Below are 23738 nucleotides of genomic sequence, written 5' to 3' on the forward strand. Positions count from 1 at the left end.
AGCATTTGTTGTTGTTTGTCTTTCCGATGCTGGCCATCCTTACTGGTGTGAGGTGACATCTCACTGTGGTTTCAATTTGCATTTCCCTGATGATTAGTGATGTGGAGCATCTTTTCATGTGTCTGCTGACCATATGAATTTCTTCTTTGAAGAATTGTCTCTTCATATCCTCCACCCATTTTTTAATCAGGTTATTTGCTTTTTGGGTGTTGAGGTGTGTGAGTTATTTATATATTTTGGATGTTAACCCCTTGTTGGATCTGTCATTTACAAATATATTCTCCCATACTGTAGGATGCCTTTTTGTTCTGTTGATGGTGTCATTTGCTGTACAGAAGCTTTTTAGTTTGATGTAGTCCCATGAGTTCACTTTTGGTTTTGTTTCCCTTACTTGAGGAAATGTGTTCAGGAAGAAGTTGCTCATGCTTATATTCAGGAGATTTTTATCTATGTTGTCTTCTAAGAGTTTTATGGTTTCATGACTTACATTCAGGTCTTTGATCCATTTTGAGTTTACTTTTGTGTATGGGGTTAAACAATAATCCAGTTTCATTCTCTTGCATGTAGCTGTCAATTTTGCCAATACCAGCTGTTGAAGAGGCTGTCATTTCCCCATTGTCCATAGCTACTTTATCATATATTAATTTGACCATATATGGTTGGGTTTATATCTGGGCTCTCTAGTCTGTTCCATTGGTCTATTGTTCTGTTCTTGTGCCAGTACCAAATTGTCTTGATTACTGTATCTTTGTAGTAGAGCTTGAAGTTGGGGAGCATACTCCCCCCCAGCTTTATTCCTCCTTCTCAGGATTACTTTGGCTATTTGGGGTCTTTTGTGGTTCCATATGAATTTTTGAACTATTTGCTCTAATTCGTTGAAGAATGCTGTTGGTATTTTGATATGAATTGCATTGAATCTGTAGATTGCTTTAGGCAGGATGGCCATTTTAACAATATTAAGCCTTCCTATCCATGAGCATGGGATGTGTTTCCATTTACTGATATCTTCTTTCATTTCTCTCATGAGTGTCTAGTAGTTTTCAAAGTAGAGGTCTTTTACTTCCTTGGTTAGTCTTTTATTCTTTTTGATGCAATTGTGAATGGAATTGTTTTCCTGATTTCTCTTTCTGCTATTTGTCATTAGTGCATAGGAATGCAACAGATATCTATGTATTAATTTTGTATCCAGCAACTTTGCTGAATTCAGATATTAGATCTAGTAGTTTTGGAGTGGATTCTTTAGGGTTTTTTTATGTACAATAGCATGTCATCTGCAAACAGTGACAGTTTAATTTCTTCCTTACCAATCTGGATGCCTTTTATTTCTTTCTGCTGTCTAATTGCTGTGGTGAGGACCTCCAGAACTATGTTGAATAAAAATGGAGAGAGTGGGCATCCCTGTCTTATTCCCAATCTTAAAGGAAAAGCTTTCATCTTCTTGCTGTTAAGTATGATGTTGGCTGTGGGTTTGTCATATATGGCCTTTATTATGTTGAGGTACTTGCCCTCTATACCCATTTTGTTGAGAGTTTTTATCATGATTGGATGTTGAATTTTGTCAAATGCTTTTTCAGCATCTGTGGAGATGATCATGTGGTTTTTGTCCTTTTTGTTGATGTGGTGAAGAGTGTTGATGGATTTTGTAATATTGCACCATCCTTGCATCCCTGGAATAAATCCTACTTGATCATGATGGATGATCTTTTTGACATATTTCTGAATTCAGTTTGCTAGTATTTTGTAGAGTATTTTTGCATCTATGTTCATCAAAGATATTGGTCTGTAATTTTCTTTTTTTGTGGTGTCTTGGCCTGGTTTTGGTATTCGAGTGATGCTGGCATCATAGAATGAGTTTGGAAGTATTCCCTCTTCTTCTACTTTTTGGAAAACTTTAAGGAGGATGGGTATTAGATCTTCACTCAATGTTTAGTAAAATTCAGCAGTGAAGTCATCTGGTTTAGGGATTTTGATTTTAGATAGTTTTTTGATTACCAATTCAATTTCATTTATGGTAATTTGTTCAGATTTTCTGTTTCTTCCTTGGTCAGCCTTGGAAGGTTATATTTTTCTAGAAAGTTGTCCATTTCTTCTAGGTTATCCAGTTTGTTAGCATATAATTTTTTATAGTAATCTCTAATAATTCTTTGTATTTTTGTGGTGTCTGTCATAATTTTTCCTTTTTCATTTCTGATTCTGTTTATGTATATAGACTCTCTTTTTTTCTTGATAAGTCTGGCTAGGGGTTTATCTATTTTGTTTATTTTCTCAAAGAACCAGCTCTTGCTCTCATTGATTCTTTCTATTGTTCTTTTCTTCTTGATTTTATTTATTTCTGCTCTAATAGTATGTCCCTCCTTCTACTGACTTTGGGCCTCATTTGTCCGTAAGTGTCTTTTGAATGAGTGAGTGACAAGGGCAGATATTTTACTTCTGCAAACCACATCGGTATAGGCACCTGAAATATGGAAACTGTATAAAATTAGATATCACACATTCCAAATCCCTATAATCGTTCATTGAGTTGGCTGCCTGATGACTCTTCTGAGGACTGATCAAGGGACATGGTTATTCACAAATATGCCCCCATAACTTAGTAGATAGGGATCATATTTGGGCTTTAACAAATTATAGTGAGAGTCCAGGGTCTGGAACCATTGATTTTTAGAGTAATAAATTTTATTTTCAATATCTTATGACAGTGACCTGAGATCAATGCAACAAAAAATGATTTCACTAGATAATGCACACACAAAAATATTTGCCCCTGTTTCCCTAAACCAAAAGCAGGCAGTGAGCTCAGATGGAATAGATATGTTGGTTTTGCTCCGAAATGACTTCATATGTGTGTAAACCTCTAGTCCTGTTTGTAGTTCATGTTTATTCCTTGGAAGTAAATGACATAGGAAACATTCATCAGTAGCTTAATGGATGGAAGTGACAAGAGAAAAAAAACTAGGAATTCATGGCAAGACAAAACCAGGTTTCATAAGCTGACAAAAATCCCGGCAGTGTGTGAACTATGTTCTGACCCAGCGGGCTGACAATCAAACCACATTGCTGAAGTCTTCTACTTCAAAGAAGGTCAAAGGTCAGACAAATTAGTTTTGAGATTATTGATTAGTCTTAGAGAGTCAAAAATAATTGCAGTCCTCGCTAGGACTTACATTAGAGCATGATACTGAATTCCTAACTTCTAATCAACAGTGAGCTCCTCCTTAGGCAGTGTTTCAGCCAGACTAGTAGTCCTCAAAGGAGTGTTTTTTTTAAAAAAATGAAACTAATATAAAACCACCACCACAAGGACAAAACCAGATACATAAAGTACAAAGAACTGAGTAGAGAGACGACATAGTGTGGCCGCTAAGAGCACCGGTTCTGGGGCCAGACTCCCTGGTGTGTTTCACGGGGTGTCTGCCCCTTTCTGCTGACTTACGTCAGACAAGTCACTCCATCTGCCTGCCTCAGTCCCTCATCAGTACAGGGGACTCAGGAATGCTGTCGACATCCCGCGCTTGTTCTGAGGATGAAACGAGTCAGCATTTAAAAACAATTATGACACAGCTGATGCACCGTGAGCGCTGGGCAGCCGTTTATGGCCGTGATGGTGACAGTGGCGATGATGATCAAGACAACCTCTTCCTGAAGCTGCATCGCAGTTTTCATGCCCATGCTTTTTTTTCACACTTCCTGACGTCTATTTGCCCCCAAACACACCCACTTACATAACATTCCTCCCGACTTACTGTTTGACTACTATCACTTTTTCAGCCAAGGCAAAGCCCTTGAGTGGGTTTCAGACTGGATTAGAAGTCAAAGGTCTAATTTCGGTTCTCTTGTGTAACACCCAGAAATACAACTTTAGAAAAAAAAATACTTCTAAGTAAGAACATGATGACTTCACTCAAATAATATTTGAAAGGTTATCAGGTAGAAGGAAACTTGCTTTGTTCTAGACAGTTCAAAGAGAGGTTTGGGCCAGTGGATCCCAATTTATAGGAGAGTAGTTTTTCTGGCTCAGTTTAAGGAACTTACCAAAAACCGGAGTGTTCTAAATAGTCTGTGGGCTGCCTTGCAATGCAGTGACTTGCCTGTCAAGGAAAGTATTCAGACGAGGCTGGTAACACACTTCCAGTTCTGAGATGTTGCCGTCTAATGTACTCACTGACCTTCAATATTCTTTAGACCAGCTATCTGAGTGTCAGTACCAGCCTCACTAATTAGGTTATTGTGAATATCAAGTATGGAAACAGATCTAAAACATCTTGAATGCATCATACTTCTATAAATGTTTTTGTTTTCAAACAGGCAGATATCCTTTTTTCAAGCTAATCTTTTGCCTTGTTTGTCTTTAATGAATTCATTCATTCAGTGAAATGAGTTAAACTGTGTGCCAGTCACCATGCTAATCTTGAGGGATACAAATAGAACAAGACAAATTCCTTCTCCTAAAAGTACTGACATAGGAAAGATACATTAGCAAAGCCTCATTCATGTCAGACTAAACAGGTACGACTCCCAAGAGCTGATTACTAACATGCATCAGATGAATGAGTTGGGGGAGTGGAGAAGCTACAGTAATTAATTCTATATGGTCTCACACAGACATTAATATATACCAAATGCACCCAGAATAGAAAGGGTAAAAAGAGACCCAAAGTAAGTGCTTACAGATACCTATGCAGTGATGTCCCTGCTTCACATTTTTACCAAAAAACTTCCAGATGAGTTTTTTTTAAATGTAAGAAAAAATAAATTTGTAGAAATTAGAAGAAAATAAAGATTGAGATTCACTTGTTGTGGGGCAGGAAGTATATAAGCAATGTAAGAGATCACAATGGAAAAGATATGTGTTGACATAATATAAATTAAATTTTACTCATTAAAGCATTATAAAAATATTAAAAGGCATGCAAAAACTAAGAAAAATATTTGCCACTTACATGGTAAGTTAATTTTAATAAATTCAGAATTAATTCAACAACAAAGAAATACAATTCTTGTAGTAAAACTGGAAAACTATAAAAACATGTGTCATTAAAGAGTACAAATGATTAATAGCTTATGCATATATGCTCATCCACACTACCAAACAAAGAAAATTAATTAAAATGACACCATTGCTCTTTTTTTATGAAGGTATTATTGATATACACTCTTATGAAGGTTTCACATGAAAAACAATGTGGTTACTACATTCACCCGTATTATCGAGTCACCCCCCCAAGCCCCATTGCAGTCACTGTCCATTAGTGTAATAAGATGCCACATAAGAAAAGGAGCAAATCCTATCATTTGCAACAACATGGATGGAGCTAGAGGGTGTTATGCTCAGTGAAATAAGCCAGGTGGAGAAAGACAAGTACCAAATGATTTCCCTCATTTGTGGAGTATGACAACGAAGCAAAACTGAAGGAACAAAATAGCAGCAGACTCACAGACTCCAAGAAGGGACTAGCGGTTACCAAAGGAGAGGGGTGTGGGAGAGCAGGTGGGGAGGGAGGGAGAAGGGGATTAAAGGTGTATTATGATTGGCACACATGGTGTGGGGGGGGATCATGGGGAAGATAGTGTAGCACAGAGACGGCAAATAGTGACACTATTGCTTTTTAACTACCAACTTAACAGAAAAATTAAATGATAATACCTGGTTTTGGGAAAGAAAGACAGAGTAGGCCCTCATACCGTTATCAGTGCATCCTTATTTTGGTACAAACTTCCTGGACACCATTTTGACAATACACACCTTAAAATTCTCTAGGAATTCATGCAAGGGTGAAACCTACCCTGTGAGCAAAGATTTATCTAAAGTGATCTTTATTCCTGTGCTGTTTGTGCAATAGCTTCCTATTTCTGCTGTCATAAATTACAGCAAATTCAGTGCACTGATCAAACAAAAATTTATTGTTTTTGAACAGTTCTGGCAGTCGGAAGTCTGAAATAGATCTTACTGGGCTTATTGAAATGGGCTGAAATCAAGGTATTGGCAGGATTGTGCTCCATCTGGAGGCTGCAGGGGAGAATCCGTGTTCTCACCTGTTCCAGCTTCTAGACGCCACCTGCATCCCGTGCCTCATGGTCTCCTTCCAGCTTCAGAGCCAACATTGTAGCATCTTCAGGTTTCTCCCTGAATCTGACCCTGACTGTCCTGCATCCCTCTCATTTATTGGACCCTTGCGATTATACTGGGCCCAGTCAGATACACCGGATAATCCCCAAATCTCAAAATCGTTAATTTAATCACATTTGCCCAAGTCCCATTTTCCAAGATAACTTATTCATCTAGGTTTGGGAGATTAGATATGATGTCTTTGGGGTGGGGTCTGGGTGGCATTTCTTCCTATCGTTGAACAAAAGTAGAGACCTGGTAAAAATAAATATACCGTCAAATGATAGGAACGTGCCATGATCTTTAAAAAGCATCTTGATAAAATTATATAATAGTGGGAAACATTCATAATAGAATGACTAAAAATGAAGTTGGCAAAGCAGTATATAATAATTACAACTTTGGGGATTAATTATAAATCATATGGAAAAAAAACTGGGAGGACAGACAGGGAATAATTGGGTTTTCTGGGTTTATTTTCATTTTTTCTACAATGAACATATATTACTTACAAAGTTGCTTATGGAAATGTCAAATTTGAAAGTGCATTTAGAAAGGAGGTTAATCACTTTCATTAATTCCTTAGGAAATAGGAAAATATGGATTGTCACTTTGGACAGCAAAAGTAGTGAAGTATAAGAATTCCTTACGGTTCTTTGCTATTTGATCCTACTGTGGACAGAAAATCAGTGACTTCATGATGAGAGGGTTAATAATGCGTTTTGTTGACATATCATTGACTCTCAGTGAGTTGAGAACTCATTTTTATAGGTAACACGAGTTTCAATCTCATCATCAATCTACAATGATTTCAGAACTGCTCATCCATAGCATTACAAAATCAGACGTACTTAAAGAGTTCAGGATGTTGTGTATCCCCCTCACCACACCCAAGCCTGCAAGTGTATAGTCAAACACTGTGTTTCTTCTTTACTTGGACTAGTTACTTGCTTTTCTTCCCTTCATTGTGAGTATGATATTCATTTGAAATGCAGAGGTTGGAGGTGGGGCTGTCTATGTATGTGTTTCAGTTTGTTTAAGTTTTTAGGTCCCCCATCCCATCCACATTGACTTAAATGCATTTTTTGAACATATCGAACATTAACATGCTTCCAAAAATTTAAGGCATACAAAAAGATACACCTGTATCTATAAATATGAAAGATAATCTATACAAAAAGAGAAGTGTCAGGCAAGTGTGTGTGTGTGTGCCTATTCCTCTTTTCCCTTCTTTTTTACATAAAAGGCAGCACACTACATACGCTCTTTTGCACTTCGCTTTTATCAATCAGTATGACCCTCTGAAATCACTGCATATCGATCTCCAGAGCCCTTCCTCAGTCGTGGGAACAGCTGCATCATGCTTCACACATATGGTTTGTCCGTGATTGTTACATATTCCTGCTGCGTTGGCCCATTTGACGTTATTTAATATTTTTCTTTGTTTCTTTTGACCGTCTTTTACATAAGGTCTGCTTTGTTGGATGTTAGTCTGAGCACCCCTCCTCTCTTCAGGGTATCATTTGCCTGGGTATCTTTCTTCATATTTTTATTTCTAGCCTATGTGTGTCTTTAATTCTAAAGCAGTTCTCTTGTACATCACACGTAGTTAGACCTTGTTGCTGTTATTTTTATCCATTCAGTAACTCTATGTCTTTTGATTGGGAAGCTTAATCCATTCATCTTGAAAGTTATTATTGATAGGGAAGGACTTAGTATTGCCGTTCTTTTCATTGTTATCCATCTATCCTGTAGTATTTTGTCCCTCTCTTCCTGTCACCTTGTCTTCCTATTCCATTGATTTTTTTGGTAGTGACATGCTTTGATTCCTTTTTACTTTCTTTTGTGTGTCTTCTATAGTATTTTCTTTGTGGTTACCATGGGGCTTACTAAAACATGTTAAAATTAACAACCTGTTATATGCTGATGACAACTTCAGTCAAAAGAATACATGTGCTTATATTCTTGGGAGTCAGGACTCTCGTTAAGGAAGGACATACAAATATGGAATGAGGGAAGGCAACAAGGAACTCTGGGATTTGATAGGATTTGGAAGTATCACTATGAAATCAAGATTTCTAAAATGTGTGTGTGTATGACATGTAGATATATGTGCACATGTATATATGCTTTTGTGTAAACAGACACATGTATGTATGTGTGTTTGTATAATCTTATAGATGAAAGTGTGTGTATATAGATCCATGTATTTCCTACCTTGTTACATGGAAAACACCAAGAGGCAGGGGCACCGTGGCAGCAGTGAGCACACCTAGCATCTGGACTTTGGTCTCTAATGCTGTTGTTCAATAAGAGGACCAGCCTTCTCAACGAGGTGACTAACTTTAAGGTTGAGAGAGGTATGCACACAATTGGCCTGGGGCATCTGCAGTGTGAGAAATTCAGGTGTACTTTACAAAAAATGAGGGACACATGTCACAAGGATGCAGGAGTCAGCTTCAGGGGGTCCCATTGGCCCATTGGCCAAGTCTGGAACAGTTTTGAGCACCAAATAACAAAGTATAGTAGTGGCTTATACACTTTTAGGAAAAGAAAAACAGACATCATGAGTCCATATCACTAATAAATAGATAAACAGACAGACAAATAAATAAATAAACAAGGGGAAGGAAGGACTTTTGGCATATATCAAAATATCTAGCACCAATTGATAACTGTGGTATGATAACTGGAGTTATGAAAGGAGTATTTTTTAAACATGCTAGAAAGATGGCATCAGTCAAGATGCATCAGTGGATGTTAACACTAAAGAGAAGTTTTGATGGCGAGCAGAATATTTGCATGGTCTAAAAAGTGTCTCCTCACAGATTTCTTATTAGTACTGAGGGTAAAAACAGCAGTGATACAGAACAGAAATGAGGTGTCATCTTGACTAGATGGCCAACATTAGCATCAGTGCTGAGGGACAGATGGACAGAATATCACCTATATGGTGTTCCAGCCCAGGTCGAGCAATCCAGACGTAACCGTGAGGAAACATCGGACAAACCCTCAGAAGGGTTTGTGTTCTTCACAATGTCAGAGACGAAGTAAGGCTGTGGAAGTGGCCCAGGTTAAAGGACACTAAGGGACACAGCCAACAAATGCAGTGCTAGCCCCCAGACTGGCCCCGGTATTGGGAGGGGGACATGCCACGGAACTCATCACTGGGGCAGCCCAAATGACTACATCAGAGTGCAGATCATAGATTTGACACAAATATCGTAACCATGTTCTATTTCCTGAAGTCGGTAACTGTACTATGTAGAGTTTTTTTGTATTTAGATAAAAGTATCCAGAGAAAGAAGGAGAAACACACAAACAAGCAAATGAGGTAAAATGTTGTAACACAGATAAAGAATGCATAGTTTTCCTTCATACTCCTCATCCTTCACAACTTTTTAAATAAATTTGAAGTTATTTCCAAATAAAAATTAAAATACACTTGGAAATATGTCATTTTAACCTAAAAATTTTATGGAAATGCCCATTAAACCAAATTCTTCAACGTGTTTATGATGTCATATTAGATCCATAAGTTGAAATTCTCAGATTCTTTCACATGCATGACACTCTTACACAAGTCACGTCATCTGCCTCATTGTCCTCGACTGGTGCAATATTTAGATTCTCAGACAGTGGGTATCAGACACTGAACAAATTGCTGTGGTACAATGAACATTAGAAAGTTCCTTTGGCCCTTTCCATATGCAGCAAATTCACTTATGCTATTGTATCTATTCCTTAAAAAATCCTGTCGAAGTACCAAGGCTCTAAGTCTCCATCAGCACGACCAGACCTTCGGCTCCCCCCCGTTCCTGCCTTGTCTAATGTCGGCAGGATGGGGCCATCGTTTGCTGCCACCCATCCACTCCACTCATATTCTAATGAGAGGAGAGGAAAAAAACAGGCTTGACAGTGTGAAAATAAAAAACAGTTGTCTCACAAATGGTATCAAGACTGCTGAAACAGCACTAGCTAATACACTTACCTCCCCACACACCGCAGCTCTCTATACCGCCTGTTTTGTTTCTACAGGCAGCAAAACGGAGTATGATTTTTTTCCTTCCAAAGTACTTTGGGGTTCCCAAACAATATCTAAAATAACAGAAATTCATCTGCACTTTACCGACAGTCCATGTGCTTCTCCCCCTTAAATACAGGGGCGCTCAATTGTGAGAGAGGAGACTGTCTTCCCATTCCTCTGTGGATTTATGTTCTGACGTGGCTCTGGTTCAATCCCATATAATGTCTATTAGCCATTCTGCCTAAAGGCTTAATTGTCAAGGGTACAACTAATCTATAAACCCATCATTTTTTTCATTATTGACATTATCATCAGCAGAAAATATTAGCGATGGCTTACAGTGTGAAATGAAACACAATTACACTTGACTAGTAACAAAATATGAAGTTGTCATTTTATCAAAAACAAATGCACCATTAAGTATAAAGCTTTCTTCCTTTTTAAATATGTTTTAAAAACTCAGTAGTATATACATATTTGATATTTTGTCATAGAGAACTTCCGTGATGATTTAAGCAAACTCCTTTAGAAATGTGATGCACTGCTTATCCAAGACTACTTTGATGTGAACCAGGGAGGGGTGAGAGGGAGAAGCCCTGGTCAACAGATACTGGAAGGGCCAGAACAAAATGTGTGCACAAACATTAGGCATGTAAAGCAAAAATGTTTTTAAATCCAGTCTTCATTATGAATGTAAATATTTGATGCTCTCATTCCAAAGCAACCATGACCATGAGAGAATAAATTGCTGCAGATCGGCCATGAAGAGTCATTGGAAAAAATCTCTGTCTTCTCTCCTCCAGGATTGACATTTTTAAGTATGTGATCTACGGCATCGCAGCTGCGTTCTTTGTATATGGCATTTTGCTGATGGTGGAAGGCTTCTTCACAACTGGTGCCATCAAAGATCTGTACGGGGATTTCAAAATCACCACTTGCGGCAGATGTGTGAGCGCCTGGGTATGTTGCTCGTCTGTGTTCGGTGTTTGGTGTGGGTTTATTTCAGGAGCACACAGGTGTTTGTGTTATCTGCCAGGAATCAAAGTGTATTTTTAGCAGAGTAATATTCCCTCCTGTGATGGCTATCTTAATTAAATCTTAATATCACTGTCTAAATGAAGATTGTGCCATGTGAAAATTCAGTTTCAAATTCCAAAATCATATGCAACATAACTAGTTTTGTTTTAGAAGCAGCAGAACTGTCAATTGATGTATGACATTTTTTTCCAAAGGGCTTAGGGGTTCCCATGTAATACTTAGAATAACAGAACAATGCGTCTGCAATTTATAGACAATACATGTGTCTCTCCTCCTCAAATACATCTTTGTATTTTACTGTAAATTTTGGGAGAATCATAGTGTGCAGTTTCTGTTTGCTATTTATATATAAGAATGATACCATCACATGAATTTAGGTTTTAAATCTTTATTGATGTGATATTTGATGGGAAATCAAACCTGTCATACTCGAGAGCTAATGCAGTGCAGAGAATGCCTAAACTCTTAATGCACAAGCATGGGGAAAATTAAGAGTAATGTGGGTGAAAGTACTTTGGCATTTTTATGCAGAATAATTTTCCTATGAAGGAATGTTAGAACTTCCATGATTGAGTAGCATGTTTTTCTTATTTTTCCAATGTTACTTAAGAAGATCTATTTAGTTACAGCATATTTTCATATTAAATAAGGTGTCTTCATAAGTAAAGATACAATTTACTTAAATCTTACAGAAAAATTAAAAAATACCTGCTAACCACCAAACTTTTTTTTCTTTACCAGCTTGTGACAAGTTCTGTTGTGCTGGGCAGTGTCAGGCAAACTGATAAAATAGTTTGCCTATGTTGTGGTTATTTGTAGTTGTATCTAGAAGAATTTCTTCTAAGAATCATTTCTTTTTGGGGCCAGTACTTATTATGATACTTTAGTTTTTAGGGTCAATAATATCAAATCACAGATCTGGAGAAAGATAAGCTAAAGGTTGGAAAAAAACTAAAATTCAAATGAATATTCAGTGAGCCATTTGTCCACTACACCTAAGCAGTTTCTCAAGAAGGCAAGTTCTGATTTTAAATTCATTTCATTCTGCCAATAGAGTATAGTAAATTCAACTAGGGGTAGACTTTTTGTTATCATTGAAGCGGTATCATCATAACACCCCTGTGTAACCTTAGCCAGACGCTTACATCCTCTGGATCACAGTACAAAACGACGGCCTCAGATCATCTGTAAAGCTCATTCCAACTCAGAGTCCTCACGTCTAACGCACTAGTCAAATGGTAGATAGAGAACACGGTGTCCAAGCACAGCTTTACACAGGGTAGCACCTTTTTGCCAGGAAGTGTACATGCTGTTTCTTTGATAATTGTAAAATTTGTTCACAGGATCATATGTAGAAGTAAAAAAAAAAAAAAATTACAGAAGAAAACACACATCATGTAGAAAAGTTAGTGATTATCTGCTTGCCATTCAAACATCTCCAAGATATTTCAAATAAGAATTTTTAAAGCAAAAACATGAACCACATTTTTTTCTATAATGATAACAATTGTGTCGCTAGTCCCACCCGACAGGAAGAAGGTGCTGCACCCGCTCTCTCAGCGCCCCTCTACCCCGGGGATGCGCACAACCAGGGCAGAGGCCCAAACTGCTTCCGTGCATCCTGCATGAGCCCCATGCAGTGGGTGAGGCCCCGGCTGGTGGGCTCCCCGGCACGCCCGCCAGGAAGGGTGCTGAAGGGCCCCTGCACTGCAGCCCTGAACCCTCTCCCACACACATCCAGCTTGCTCAGCCTGCTCGCAGCTCATATGCTCGCAGGGCATCAGAGGGGGGAAAAAAGAAAGTTTATTCATCACCTTCTCCTGCCACTTAACTTCCTTTCTTTCCTATTTCCATTCTGCTTTCGGTTCAATTTGTAGGTAGACTGCATGTTACAGTCTACTTTATGTTCTATGAGTTCCCGTTAGCCTTTCTATCAGACTTCCTCATCTTTAAAAATGCCCCCTTGAAGCCATGTCAATGCCTTTCTATTTGGAATACCGAATAATATTGAAAGGTACCATCAATTTTTTTTTGCAATATCCATCTATGAAAAGCTTCCAAAATTAGTATGAAAAGATACTTGTTATCCTATCCTTGTTTCTCTGTGCTGTATATAAAGTGGTTAATTAACTGAATCAACATCAGCACACATGCAATTAATTTTCAAGCATCATTAGGTCACTGAATAGATGATGCCAATCAATATTCTCTATTCTTAATGAATACTCTTGAAAGCATAACTTGATCAGCATTACCTGTTTCCTCTCACGAAGCATCAAGACCAATTCAAGTTCATTTCACAAGTTTAAATGCTAGCATTCAAAACCCTGAGTATGAAGCGCCTAAAACACAAAAGCACAGTATTAACCTTTGGGAGTGAAAACCATTATTAACTAGTTTATTAAGACATGGTGTGAAAAATTACTAAAATATTTCAACTTATGAAATTTATTCAAATTAAATATTAAATGGCACCAAGTTGAGTACAAGTCAGATACATGTTATTCAATACCTTTAACATGAACTTATTAAAGTCAGTAAATATAGAAATATTTTTTCCTTTGAGTTTCTTCTCCATTAAATTTTAAACCAAAAATACATTTATCCAATTGCAACCTGGGAGCCATTTGCTGTCTCTCATTTTGAAATCTTGGGATACTTTTTGTGTCACCACTACGAAGTTCTCTTATTTCTAAAAAATTTCCCTTTACTATTATGACACCGATATGGTGAATTTATCTGTGCTTGTTCTGACATTTTAGATGTTTAAGCCCAACAGTTTTGAAGTAATAGGATTCTAAATGTAAACTCTCTGTGGACATTAATACATTTATTTTCCATTAATCTACCTGCCCTGATGGTTAAATAAAACAATAAAACCATTCAAAACTATTCATTTGCTAAGGCTGCCAAAATAAAGTACCACAAAATAAGGGACTTAAACAACGAAAATATACTTTCTCACAGTCTGGAGGCTGGACGTCCAAGATCAAGGAGCCAGCAAGGTCGGTTCCTTGTAAGGCCGTGAGGGAGAATCTTCTCTGGTCCCTGATGGGTTGCTGGCAATCTTTGGTTCCAAGTTTATCACCGCCTTCAGTTCAGAGAACCCATCCTTCTGTGCATGTCTCTGATCTCTGCTCAGATTTCCCTTTCTGAAGGGCACAACTTATATGGGACTGGGGGCTACCCTAGTGAACTCATTTTTTATCTCATACCTCTGTAAAAAACCCCCTATCCAAATAATGTCATGCTCCGAGCTACTGGAGGTCAGGTCTTCTTCAAATGAATTTTGGGGGAACACAATTCAACTCATAACGGTGCACCTCACCGCAGTGACAATATGCCACACACAATGTTTAAACAAGCTTAAGCAGTTACTATTGTTAGCCCCCTTGCACAGAAGAAGCATATTCTAATATTTATTTTTAGATACCTTTTCTTGTTAGCCTCAGATGTTTATAGATTTTGATCACAACATATTAGACACTATCTATAGGAGGTACTCTATGTAATTCCCTTTAAATCTAGTCAGCATCATAACTCACAGTTCATTTTCATAACCTAACACAGAGTTTTAATAATAAGCCCAGCAATACTAACAGGAAATGTTCATTAGGTCCCCGCTTATTGATTGTTGCTGTGCAATGAATGCACTTTACAAAACACCAAGACATTCCCTCACTGTAGCTGCTGCTACCGTGAGTAACCTCGATTTTATGTGCAAATAGAGATACAATTTTAAAAATTGGTCCCATTGATTTTCATATGTCAAATATTCCATACATGCAATAGTTATAATTTAAATAGGCCACTAGCCTGGGGACGAATGGATTACAAATGGTCTTTAACATATTGATTAACTAACGGATATCACTCTTTTCCAAGCAGGATCTTTATGCCTACTATGCTGGGAATAATCTGAATGCAAAACATATTTATTTTTATATTTGTTTTTGGAAAAAAAGCACGAGATAATATATTTTTTTCTGGTTTGCCTTTTAAAAAAGACATCATGCTTCACCAAATATTTGAGACTCAATTTCTTCATCTCCTTTCCATTTTGAGATGAACTACGATTGCTTATGTTTTCAAATTGCTTCATGGGAAAACTATGTATATAAAGGATATAAAAATCAAAAGTTCAAGGAATTACTAAGCCCAATATTATTATGTGGGAACCCTTGACCAAAAGACCATTTCTCAGACATTTATGTCATTGATGTTAAAATAGCATTCACTAAATAAAGTTCCTCCAGAGTAGTATTTGCTGGAAAAGAATGTATTCTACTAGGCCATTAATGCTTTTATTTTTAATATAGTTTTATTGTATTTGAATTCTGTTTTCACTTGAAAAAGTAAAATTCTTTTGGCTCAATTTTCCTAGGATCTGTGACAAAGATTGGGGTGCCATGCAGGTGCTGTTGATGTGAAAAGAAACAAGAAAAGTGGGAAGTGTCCCTGCCCCTGGGACCCCCAGACTAGTTGGAATAGTCAGGACACTCGTACACAAGGACACACATGCCGAGCGTATCGATGAACACAGGCAGCACAGGGTTTACACAGAGCAGGTGATTGAAGCCTGAGGCAGAGGCATTGCTGACCAGCAGATACCCAAAGCCTCATACAGTGCACGTGGTTGGCACATAGGACGTTTCAACTATTAATGAATTAATGAGTAAACAAGGGGCTCTTGATCTGGGGTTTGGAGGATAGCGCAACAAAATGGTTTTCTTAGACATCAAGTTCTAAATTTATAGGATTACAAATCAAAAAACCAAATACCTTTCCCAAGTCATTTCCACTTAAATACACACTAATTGCAGTGGCTATTCAAGGAGCAGTCACCTGTTTTAGGCTTCTTCCAAAGATTTCAAAATCTCGCCTCCTGCAGTTCTGTTGAGTCTCCCTACCCAGTTTCTAACGATTATAAGAACATCCAGGTTGAGATCAAAACAATAAGTTCATATTGTTTTTTAAATTTTTAAGCCACTAAGAAATAATTCATGGCAATTTTGTTGAATTTAAATATTAACATATAGTAGGCCCTCAACAAATGTATTTTGAGTGAGAACAAGAAGTGTGGTAACAAGAAGATGCTCACTGTGACAGTCATTTGCATGTTCTGATGAAACGGTACTAAAATAATGATGTGATAATAAGATGTGCTGGATATCAATTATGAACCTGGCACCCAATCCCTATCATTTGATGACAGTTTTTACTATCCAAGATCAACGAGTTGATTAATCTAAACCAAGCCAAGGACATTTTAATGAAATGTTTTTTCTTTGTGAATTAGAAAGAAATGGTCAGCATTTTAATCTATATAAATATTATATTAAACAATGGCTGAAATAAGAAAAGGCAATGAGATGACTTTGTATACCTTGATTTCTGCCAGACCCATCCTTCTCTCCCTCCTATAAACAGGGTCAGAGCTACTAGAAATTAAAGTTCAGTGTTGTTCAAATGCAACATAAATAGGTTACTTCTGTCCATACCTGACCTTTGGAATAAATGAAAACAAATAATTATTAAATGGTTCTTAAATGATTAATTTATTTATAATCACATAATGTAAATGTTTATATTAAATTTCCAAATTAATTTTAATGTAATTACATTTAATACAAATTTAATTTATAGGTATAATTTAATCCCATTATAATCAAATCATTTGAAATTATTAATTTATTTAATATTTACATTAGTAAATTTTCAAAATAACTTTAAATTGTTGCTGTCAAAGAGCTTCCTCTACTTTGGTTTATTTGTAAAGTCATATTTAGTGTGGGATATTTAAATGATTCATGTGTGAGCTTCTTTCTTCGTTTACATCATAGCCCTGTGACGTTTGCTAATTTTCAGTTTGCAGATTAGGACATAAGAGGTTAAGCCATATGCCCAGTTTGTAACCGGGACCCAGTCCTCTGACCTCAAATCCAGCAATATTTTTATTTCTTTCAGTTTTTGTTTGTTTGTTTTGCTTTACTCCCCAAACAGGTATTGTGATGTTGAATTTCAAAAGTGTTTCACTAAAAATAGATGTTAATAAAAGCAAAGAAAATAAAACCTTCAAAATCAGAAGAATTTTTCATATTCTCAGAGACTATTCTAATAAGAACAAGAGGAACTTATTTAAGATACAGAGAACAGATTGGCAGTATGAACTTCCAGTTATAACATAAGAGGCCATGGCTTGTAATGGACAGCATGGGGGCTGTAGTTAACAGTATTGTATTATGTATTTGAAAGTTGCTAAGAGAGTCAATCTTGAAAGTTCTTGTCACAAGATAAATATTTGTAGCTATGTATGGTGATGGACAGTAACTAGACTTACTGTGGCAGTTATTTCACAATGTGCAAAAATACAAATCAATCAAAAACCGCAACTAATATAATGTTATGTGGCAATTATACTTCAATTGAAAAAAGAGTAGCTTATTTCTATATTTAATGCTCAGATGACGAAACATGTATGTATCATATTACTAGAATGGAAAACTAAAATGAACTTATGGTGATCATTAGATATTTTATTACAAAGACAGATTTTTTTTTACCTAGAAGTACACTTGATCGATCTTTTAATAAATCTTCATTTTTAGTAATTATCAGGTTCCAAGATAAAACATAAAAGACGAAGATAGAATTCTGTTTTTAACTTGTTCCATTTGTATGCTTAAGTGAATATGGAACCATACGATCATGAACTGAAATAACTGGTTCATCCTCAAAATTCAAAAGTAAAGACTTCCATGTCTTTCTTAGGACAAAGCTTGAGCATTAGTAGTGATGCAAATATTTTCTGACAGCAAAGATTTACTCCCTAACATTCAGCTTTGTGGGTCTGCTGCACCCTGTGGCTTGCAGAGCAAAGAAAGCAGACGTGAGTCAGTAGTGTGGTGTCAATGTCAGGCTTCTTATTGCCTTAGAAGCTGGAGCAATGCAGTTCCAAGTGTTCCAGCCCACTTTGAATCTAAAACCTGTTGAATTCTAAGTCCCATTCTGCAGTGAACGGCACCTTCAAAAGAAGCCTTTGAAAAATCGCCTGGGACAGCAGGGAAACCACATAGAAAGGATGTGGCCGAAGGCATGGAGCGCACCCTCCCACAGGCCTCGAGGCGCTCTTAGCCTCCCAAAGTAACGTGCCTCTCAAGCTGCCGGATCATGTTCATTGTTCTTGTGACTGTAAATTAGCCTTGAGATCCACAATTGCAAATAATGAAAATGTTAATAAAGAGGGCTTTTTCCTCCTAGAAGTTCCATTAACACGACTTCTTCAGTTTGGGGTGGTTTCCAAACTTTCTAGAGCCTTCCCCTCGAGTGGGAGCCCTCTGTAAATGTCTTTCCCAGACTTCAGGAACTCATTCTCTTTATTTTCTCCAGACGTGTCATGAAATCTAATTCTCCTATTCTGTGTAGTCCTATTATTCAGGCAAAACATATTTTGCTAGTAGTAGTGATCACAGTAATAATATCTGGTAATTAGAATAAAAATAGCTAGTATTTTGTTTGTGCTTCTTATATGCTAGGTCCTATGCTAAATGCTTGTCCTGAAGGTCACTGCAGCCCGACTACCCTGGGGGGAGGTCAGTTTAGCAGGTGTTCATCCTCATTCAGCCAAGGCAGCACAGAAGCACAAGGCACAGCCTAGACTCAATCCAGCTCAAAAACCTGTGCTTTTGATTAATCAATATGCTATAAGGCTCCCTTTCTGGCTAAATAAATGTGACATTTAGGTTAGGGGCACAGTAAGTGAGGGGCATGTCAGGGCTTGATCAGTCAGTCAATCAGACCTTACTCTCTTGCTGGTTAGAATCAAATGGCAGAAATGACTTGCTCACAACATACAAGTTAGTAACGTTGTGCTCGTGGAGGCTTGGAGGTTTAGCAGACCTTTCTTACCTAGGCTGGTACCCGAGGCCGTGAAAGGAGGAATTCAAGCAGGCAGCCGCACCACCCGATGAGTTTCATCTGTTGATTTGCTTCACTCCCCACCCCAGAAAGGAGAAAAAATACAGATCGCCCAGAGTCACACAAAATGCTGACCATAGACAATCAAGGGTGTCATCTGGATGTTATATAAATATTCAATTTATGTAATTATATTTTACAAAAATAGAATATGTTTATTCTTTTGGTGGGTAAAATAAGAAGGAAGTGTTTATGGCTTTCTGTGATTCAAATCCTACCACACACCTTTACATAGGTTAGGCTCTCATTAAACATTTGTTGAGCAAGATGAATTCTTAAAGTGATACATGCTTTAATAATTTTATTAAAAGAATAAATACCTATCGAAGGATGTTTACTCCAGTTCCTTCATGGATTTAAATAATTTGATATTAACATGTTTCATGGGCTTATATTTTTAGACAAGGCTTTTTATCCTCTTGGATGTAAAAGGTGTAAATAGAGTTTAAAGGCATCGTTAGGATAGGTGTCAGCTCACTACACTCCCCAGACTTTAGGATTTCATCATAGAGACTAACTAACAGGAAGTCAGATTTGAGAGATTAAACAGTGCTACTAGAAATTATATTTTTGGCTGTGTTCTGGGTTTCCAGGACGACATTTGGCAATTTACAGAACACTGGTGTGATCTCAGGTCTCACTGGCTTTGTCCTTTGTCTTTTCATATCTGTTATGTGAATTCTGTACTATCCTGAATCCCAAGAAGCTCTGTTTATATTAATCACAATACAACTTTCATATAGATGCATCAGCTCTAATGTAACATTGACAAGTTTATCACTTTTTGGAAGAGTTATTTTTAGTATATATTCTGAGAGTTCTTAAATATTTCACTTGTTTGCGATTTCACCAAACTCATGGAGTAAAATCTAGCTGTAACTTATCACTCAAAGAATTAATGGAGTTGATTAAGAGACTTAGTTTCATTCAGTGTATTTTACAGTTGTGTTGTCATTTTGAACATGTGACTACCTGAAATGTTAAAGTTGAGCCAGGGTACCCTTCTGCCCTTCTGCTCTCTTCAAAAGTCTTCTAGAAGTCTGCTTTGAGACTCAGAAGGGGACCAAAAATCTATAGAAACAGTTTCTGGTGTTCTAGGGCTGCATTTCAGACATTTTCAAATATAATTCTATTGTTGTATTAGTTAGTAGAGTATGTTTAAAGGATTAAAAATACAATTTAATATTTATAGTTATATTCACACATACTGGTCATCCCAGGTTCTGAGTCTGTTGTATAAATATAACACAATCATCAGGAATTTTTTCAGAAGATACAACTTTTAAAACAATTCCCAACAAGGTGCATGAACTCATGATACACAATATATACAGATAAAAAGGGAAGGAAGGGTAAAATCCGGAGTGAATCTCTCTCAGGATGTGAATTCCCATCATTTGCTACATGCAGAGCACGTCTGTCCACCTTCCAGTTTTGTTCTGAAGATATAAATAGTTAGGTTGGGAGAGAGAAAGGGAAATAAAATTATATTCCTTTAGGGGACATGCACAAGACATCAATCGTAAAAAACAAAAACTGAAGACCAAGAGAACATACTGCAGTGAGTTCCATGGTGAGATGTCTCACGTGATCTTACGAGTCCGGAACTCAGTCAAGCTGAACGCTCCTGCAGGTGGGAAACTGTCCACCTCCACATCACCCAGGCACAGGGCAGTAACTAATATGTGATTGTTACTCACATGGTATTTGTGGATTAAAGGAAGGACTACATATATGAATCAATCACTGAAAATGGATGAGAATGTGGTTCTAAAAATTCTCTCCAAGCTGTTCTCTGCTTTCATGCTTTCTATGTTCTGCTTGCAGACAGCTTGCTAATCAGGTGCATAAGCTCTGGCAGAAAAGGCTCTTAGTCACTGATTCGGTATGCAGATGAGAAAAGCCAGATGTGGGTATTGTAACAGAATGATTGTAAGAGTAGCCATTTTCTAATTTGGCTAATTTCAAGGATGCTCTAGATTTTAATCTCTGATATCTATGTATGATTAATTAATACCAAAGACAGAATAACATGGCAACTCCTAGGAGGGTGTCTGCCATCATTTTCTATTTCTGGTTGGTGTTCACCTACATGGACACTTCATATAATGAATTACTCTGATGATCTTGGCAAATATGCTAATAAATCCAGTGACACATAACTTGCACTAAGAAATATATTAATTTGTATCAATGGGTGGATTCAAGCCTGCATTTAGACCTCAGGGCATTGTGACTCACACCTGTTCTTTTTTCAGTCACATATATCTGTTAATACAAGTGTTAATTTAGACAACTAAGCGTATATATTAACACAGACAACTTTGTAGTAGACGATATGGATTATGTAATTGACATGCAGTAGGTGATAAGGATATGTAATTTGAAGCAACATTAACTCTTATCTTTTATCAGCTATGCACCGGAATACCAATACCTGTGTATGTCTTTTTATTTAACATCTGACCTTAGCTTGATCTAAAAATCCATTTAAGCTATGCTGAAACCAAGTCTCTTATTCACCTATATGTAGGATATATGAACAGCCTTTCATTATATTTTATAAATACTAAGAATATTTCTGAAATAAAGAAAAAAATATTTTTAAGTCTATAAAAGTAATTAAAAGGAGAAGTACACACTGATATATACCAAAAAGACTGGAGAATCACTATGCTTATCATGTTAAATAGAGAGACATAATTAAGTAGCTTAAATATTTATGATATGAAATGGTGCCCATTTAGTTGTAATATAATTTATTGACAAAGTTTTAAGTCATTTTGCAGATTCCCCTCTAAATATTACCAGTTCATCTTTTCTAACATTTAAAAACCGTGTGGTGAGATTTTTAAGGTACATAGAAGAATGAACAGGCATGAAAATGCAAGCAGATTTTTCCTTCCTCTGTACGTCAGAACCACTGCCAGGGTGCGATTTTCCAGCAGGTCCACTCAACAGAAGCCGTTAGGTTCACCACCTCGCAGCTTCCAAGGCTGCAGTTCCTACCACGGTTATAATAGGCTCTATGAACTATAGCGCTTAAAACCCTCGGTATTGAGCCTGGGAGATTACAACAAAATTATTCTTCTCCAGTAGGCGATGTGTTTTCTCTCTCGACTTTTCTGTGTTGCAGTTTATCATGCTGACGTACCTGTTCATGCTGGCCTGGCTGGGAGTGACGGCATTCACCTCCTTGCCAGTTTACATGTACTTCAACCTGTGGACCATCTGCCGAAACACCACCTTGGTGGAGGGGGCGAATCTCTGCTTGGACCTTCGTCAGTTTGGTGAGTGGATCTTTCACTTTGTTTTACCTAAACGTCTGCCTCCCAAATACTGTAAATTACTTTAGAAGCATATCACTGTAGTACAGAATTCACTTTTAAGACATTCTTTTTATTAAATAAACAGGAATCAAGGAGAGATTGGAAGTCGATCTCACCTCATGACGCACAAGTTTGTGTATTTGAACAGGCCACAAGGTTGTAGTCCCTGGGATTCGCAGCTATAATCATGATTCTCTGTCCTGATTCCCTTCCATATTTTCAGACTCGATGTGATGTTTGCATCCTACTTTCAATCTCCATGATAAACTATATGATTATGAAGACTAGCATGGAGATCATCTGAGAAATATGTACTTGTCTTCTGAAGTAGGGCAAAAAAGCTTAGCATTTAATAATAGCAAAATCGAAGAATGTGAATAACATCAGCAGCCCTCTCATTATTTTTATTTAGGGCTTAAACCTCATGTAATAATAAAGTTTATGGGATATGGACTTGGGATATATGGATCCTATTCTAAATGGTTTATGGAGACATGTTTGCTTCTCACAACAATTCTGTGTGGTGGACACTATTATTACCCTCTTTATAAATGACGAAGTGGGGACACAAGGAGGTTAAACGACTTGCCCAAGGTTACAGAGCTTCTCAGTGCAGACCCAGGATTCATACCCAGACGGCCTAGCTTCAGAGTCGGGGTTTTTACTTAAAAGTCAGATGCCCTCCTGTTGAAACAGGTTCTGAACGGTGAAGGTGGAAAGGTGGGGGTCTAGTCCCCCCCAACCTATTTGGAATTCTCTTCCATCATGTGCAGAAACATGGAAGCTACAGAATTTACAGAAGATATGCAAATCTGCACATTCGAATGGATATTTTTCAGAGAAGAGTATTACAGTCTAACCTGTTAACACCTGGGAAAGCACTCAGTGTTTTTCTCTGATGAGGGTTCCTCATCCTCCAGAAAGTGGGGAACATTTCCCTACATGGTGTCTGTAGCCAGTGGCTCTGTGGGCACCCTCTAGATAGATTGCAGGGGACAATGGAACTCTTGTATTGACATCCAGCTGAGTGTCCCCAAACTGTGACCCCCCTGTCCTGTCCACGGGGTCCTCGGGCCCCTTTGTCTGATGCAAATAAGAAGCAGGCTGACGTGCTCAGTGCATGAAGTTCCTGGCAAGGCGGCCGCGGAGGGAGCATGCACAGCTCTTCCATGGGTGGTTTTCACCTGGACTCGCATCCCACGTAAACACGGAAGAGGAACCTCAGTGACTGTGGCTGGTGGCGGCCACTCTGTGGAGGTGG

At 37.6% G+C, this 23738-nt stretch overlaps 1 protein-coding gene across 3 annotated transcripts in view; it reads left to right on the forward strand.

The window, feature by feature from the left end:
- The window catches only part of GPM6A (glycoprotein M6A), a 238611-nt gene that overhangs the window by 204828 nt on the left and 10045 nt on the right, over positions 1-23738 (forward strand). For all 3 annotated transcript variants that reach the window (XM_036996129.2, XM_017651847.3, XM_017651845.3), the window contains exons 3-4: positions 10937-11093; positions 22285-22438. In XM_036996129.2, coding sequence (XP_036852024.1) covers positions 10937-11093; positions 22285-22438 — 311 coding nt within the window. The remainder of the gene's footprint in view (positions 1-10936; positions 11094-22284; positions 22439-23738) is intronic.

The sequence above is a fragment of the Manis javanica genome, chromosome 12, assembly GCF_040802235.1.
Source record: "Manis javanica isolate MJ-LG chromosome 12, MJ_LKY, whole genome shotgun sequence".
Taxonomy (NCBI): domain Eukaryota; kingdom Metazoa; phylum Chordata; class Mammalia; order Pholidota; family Manidae; genus Manis; species Manis javanica.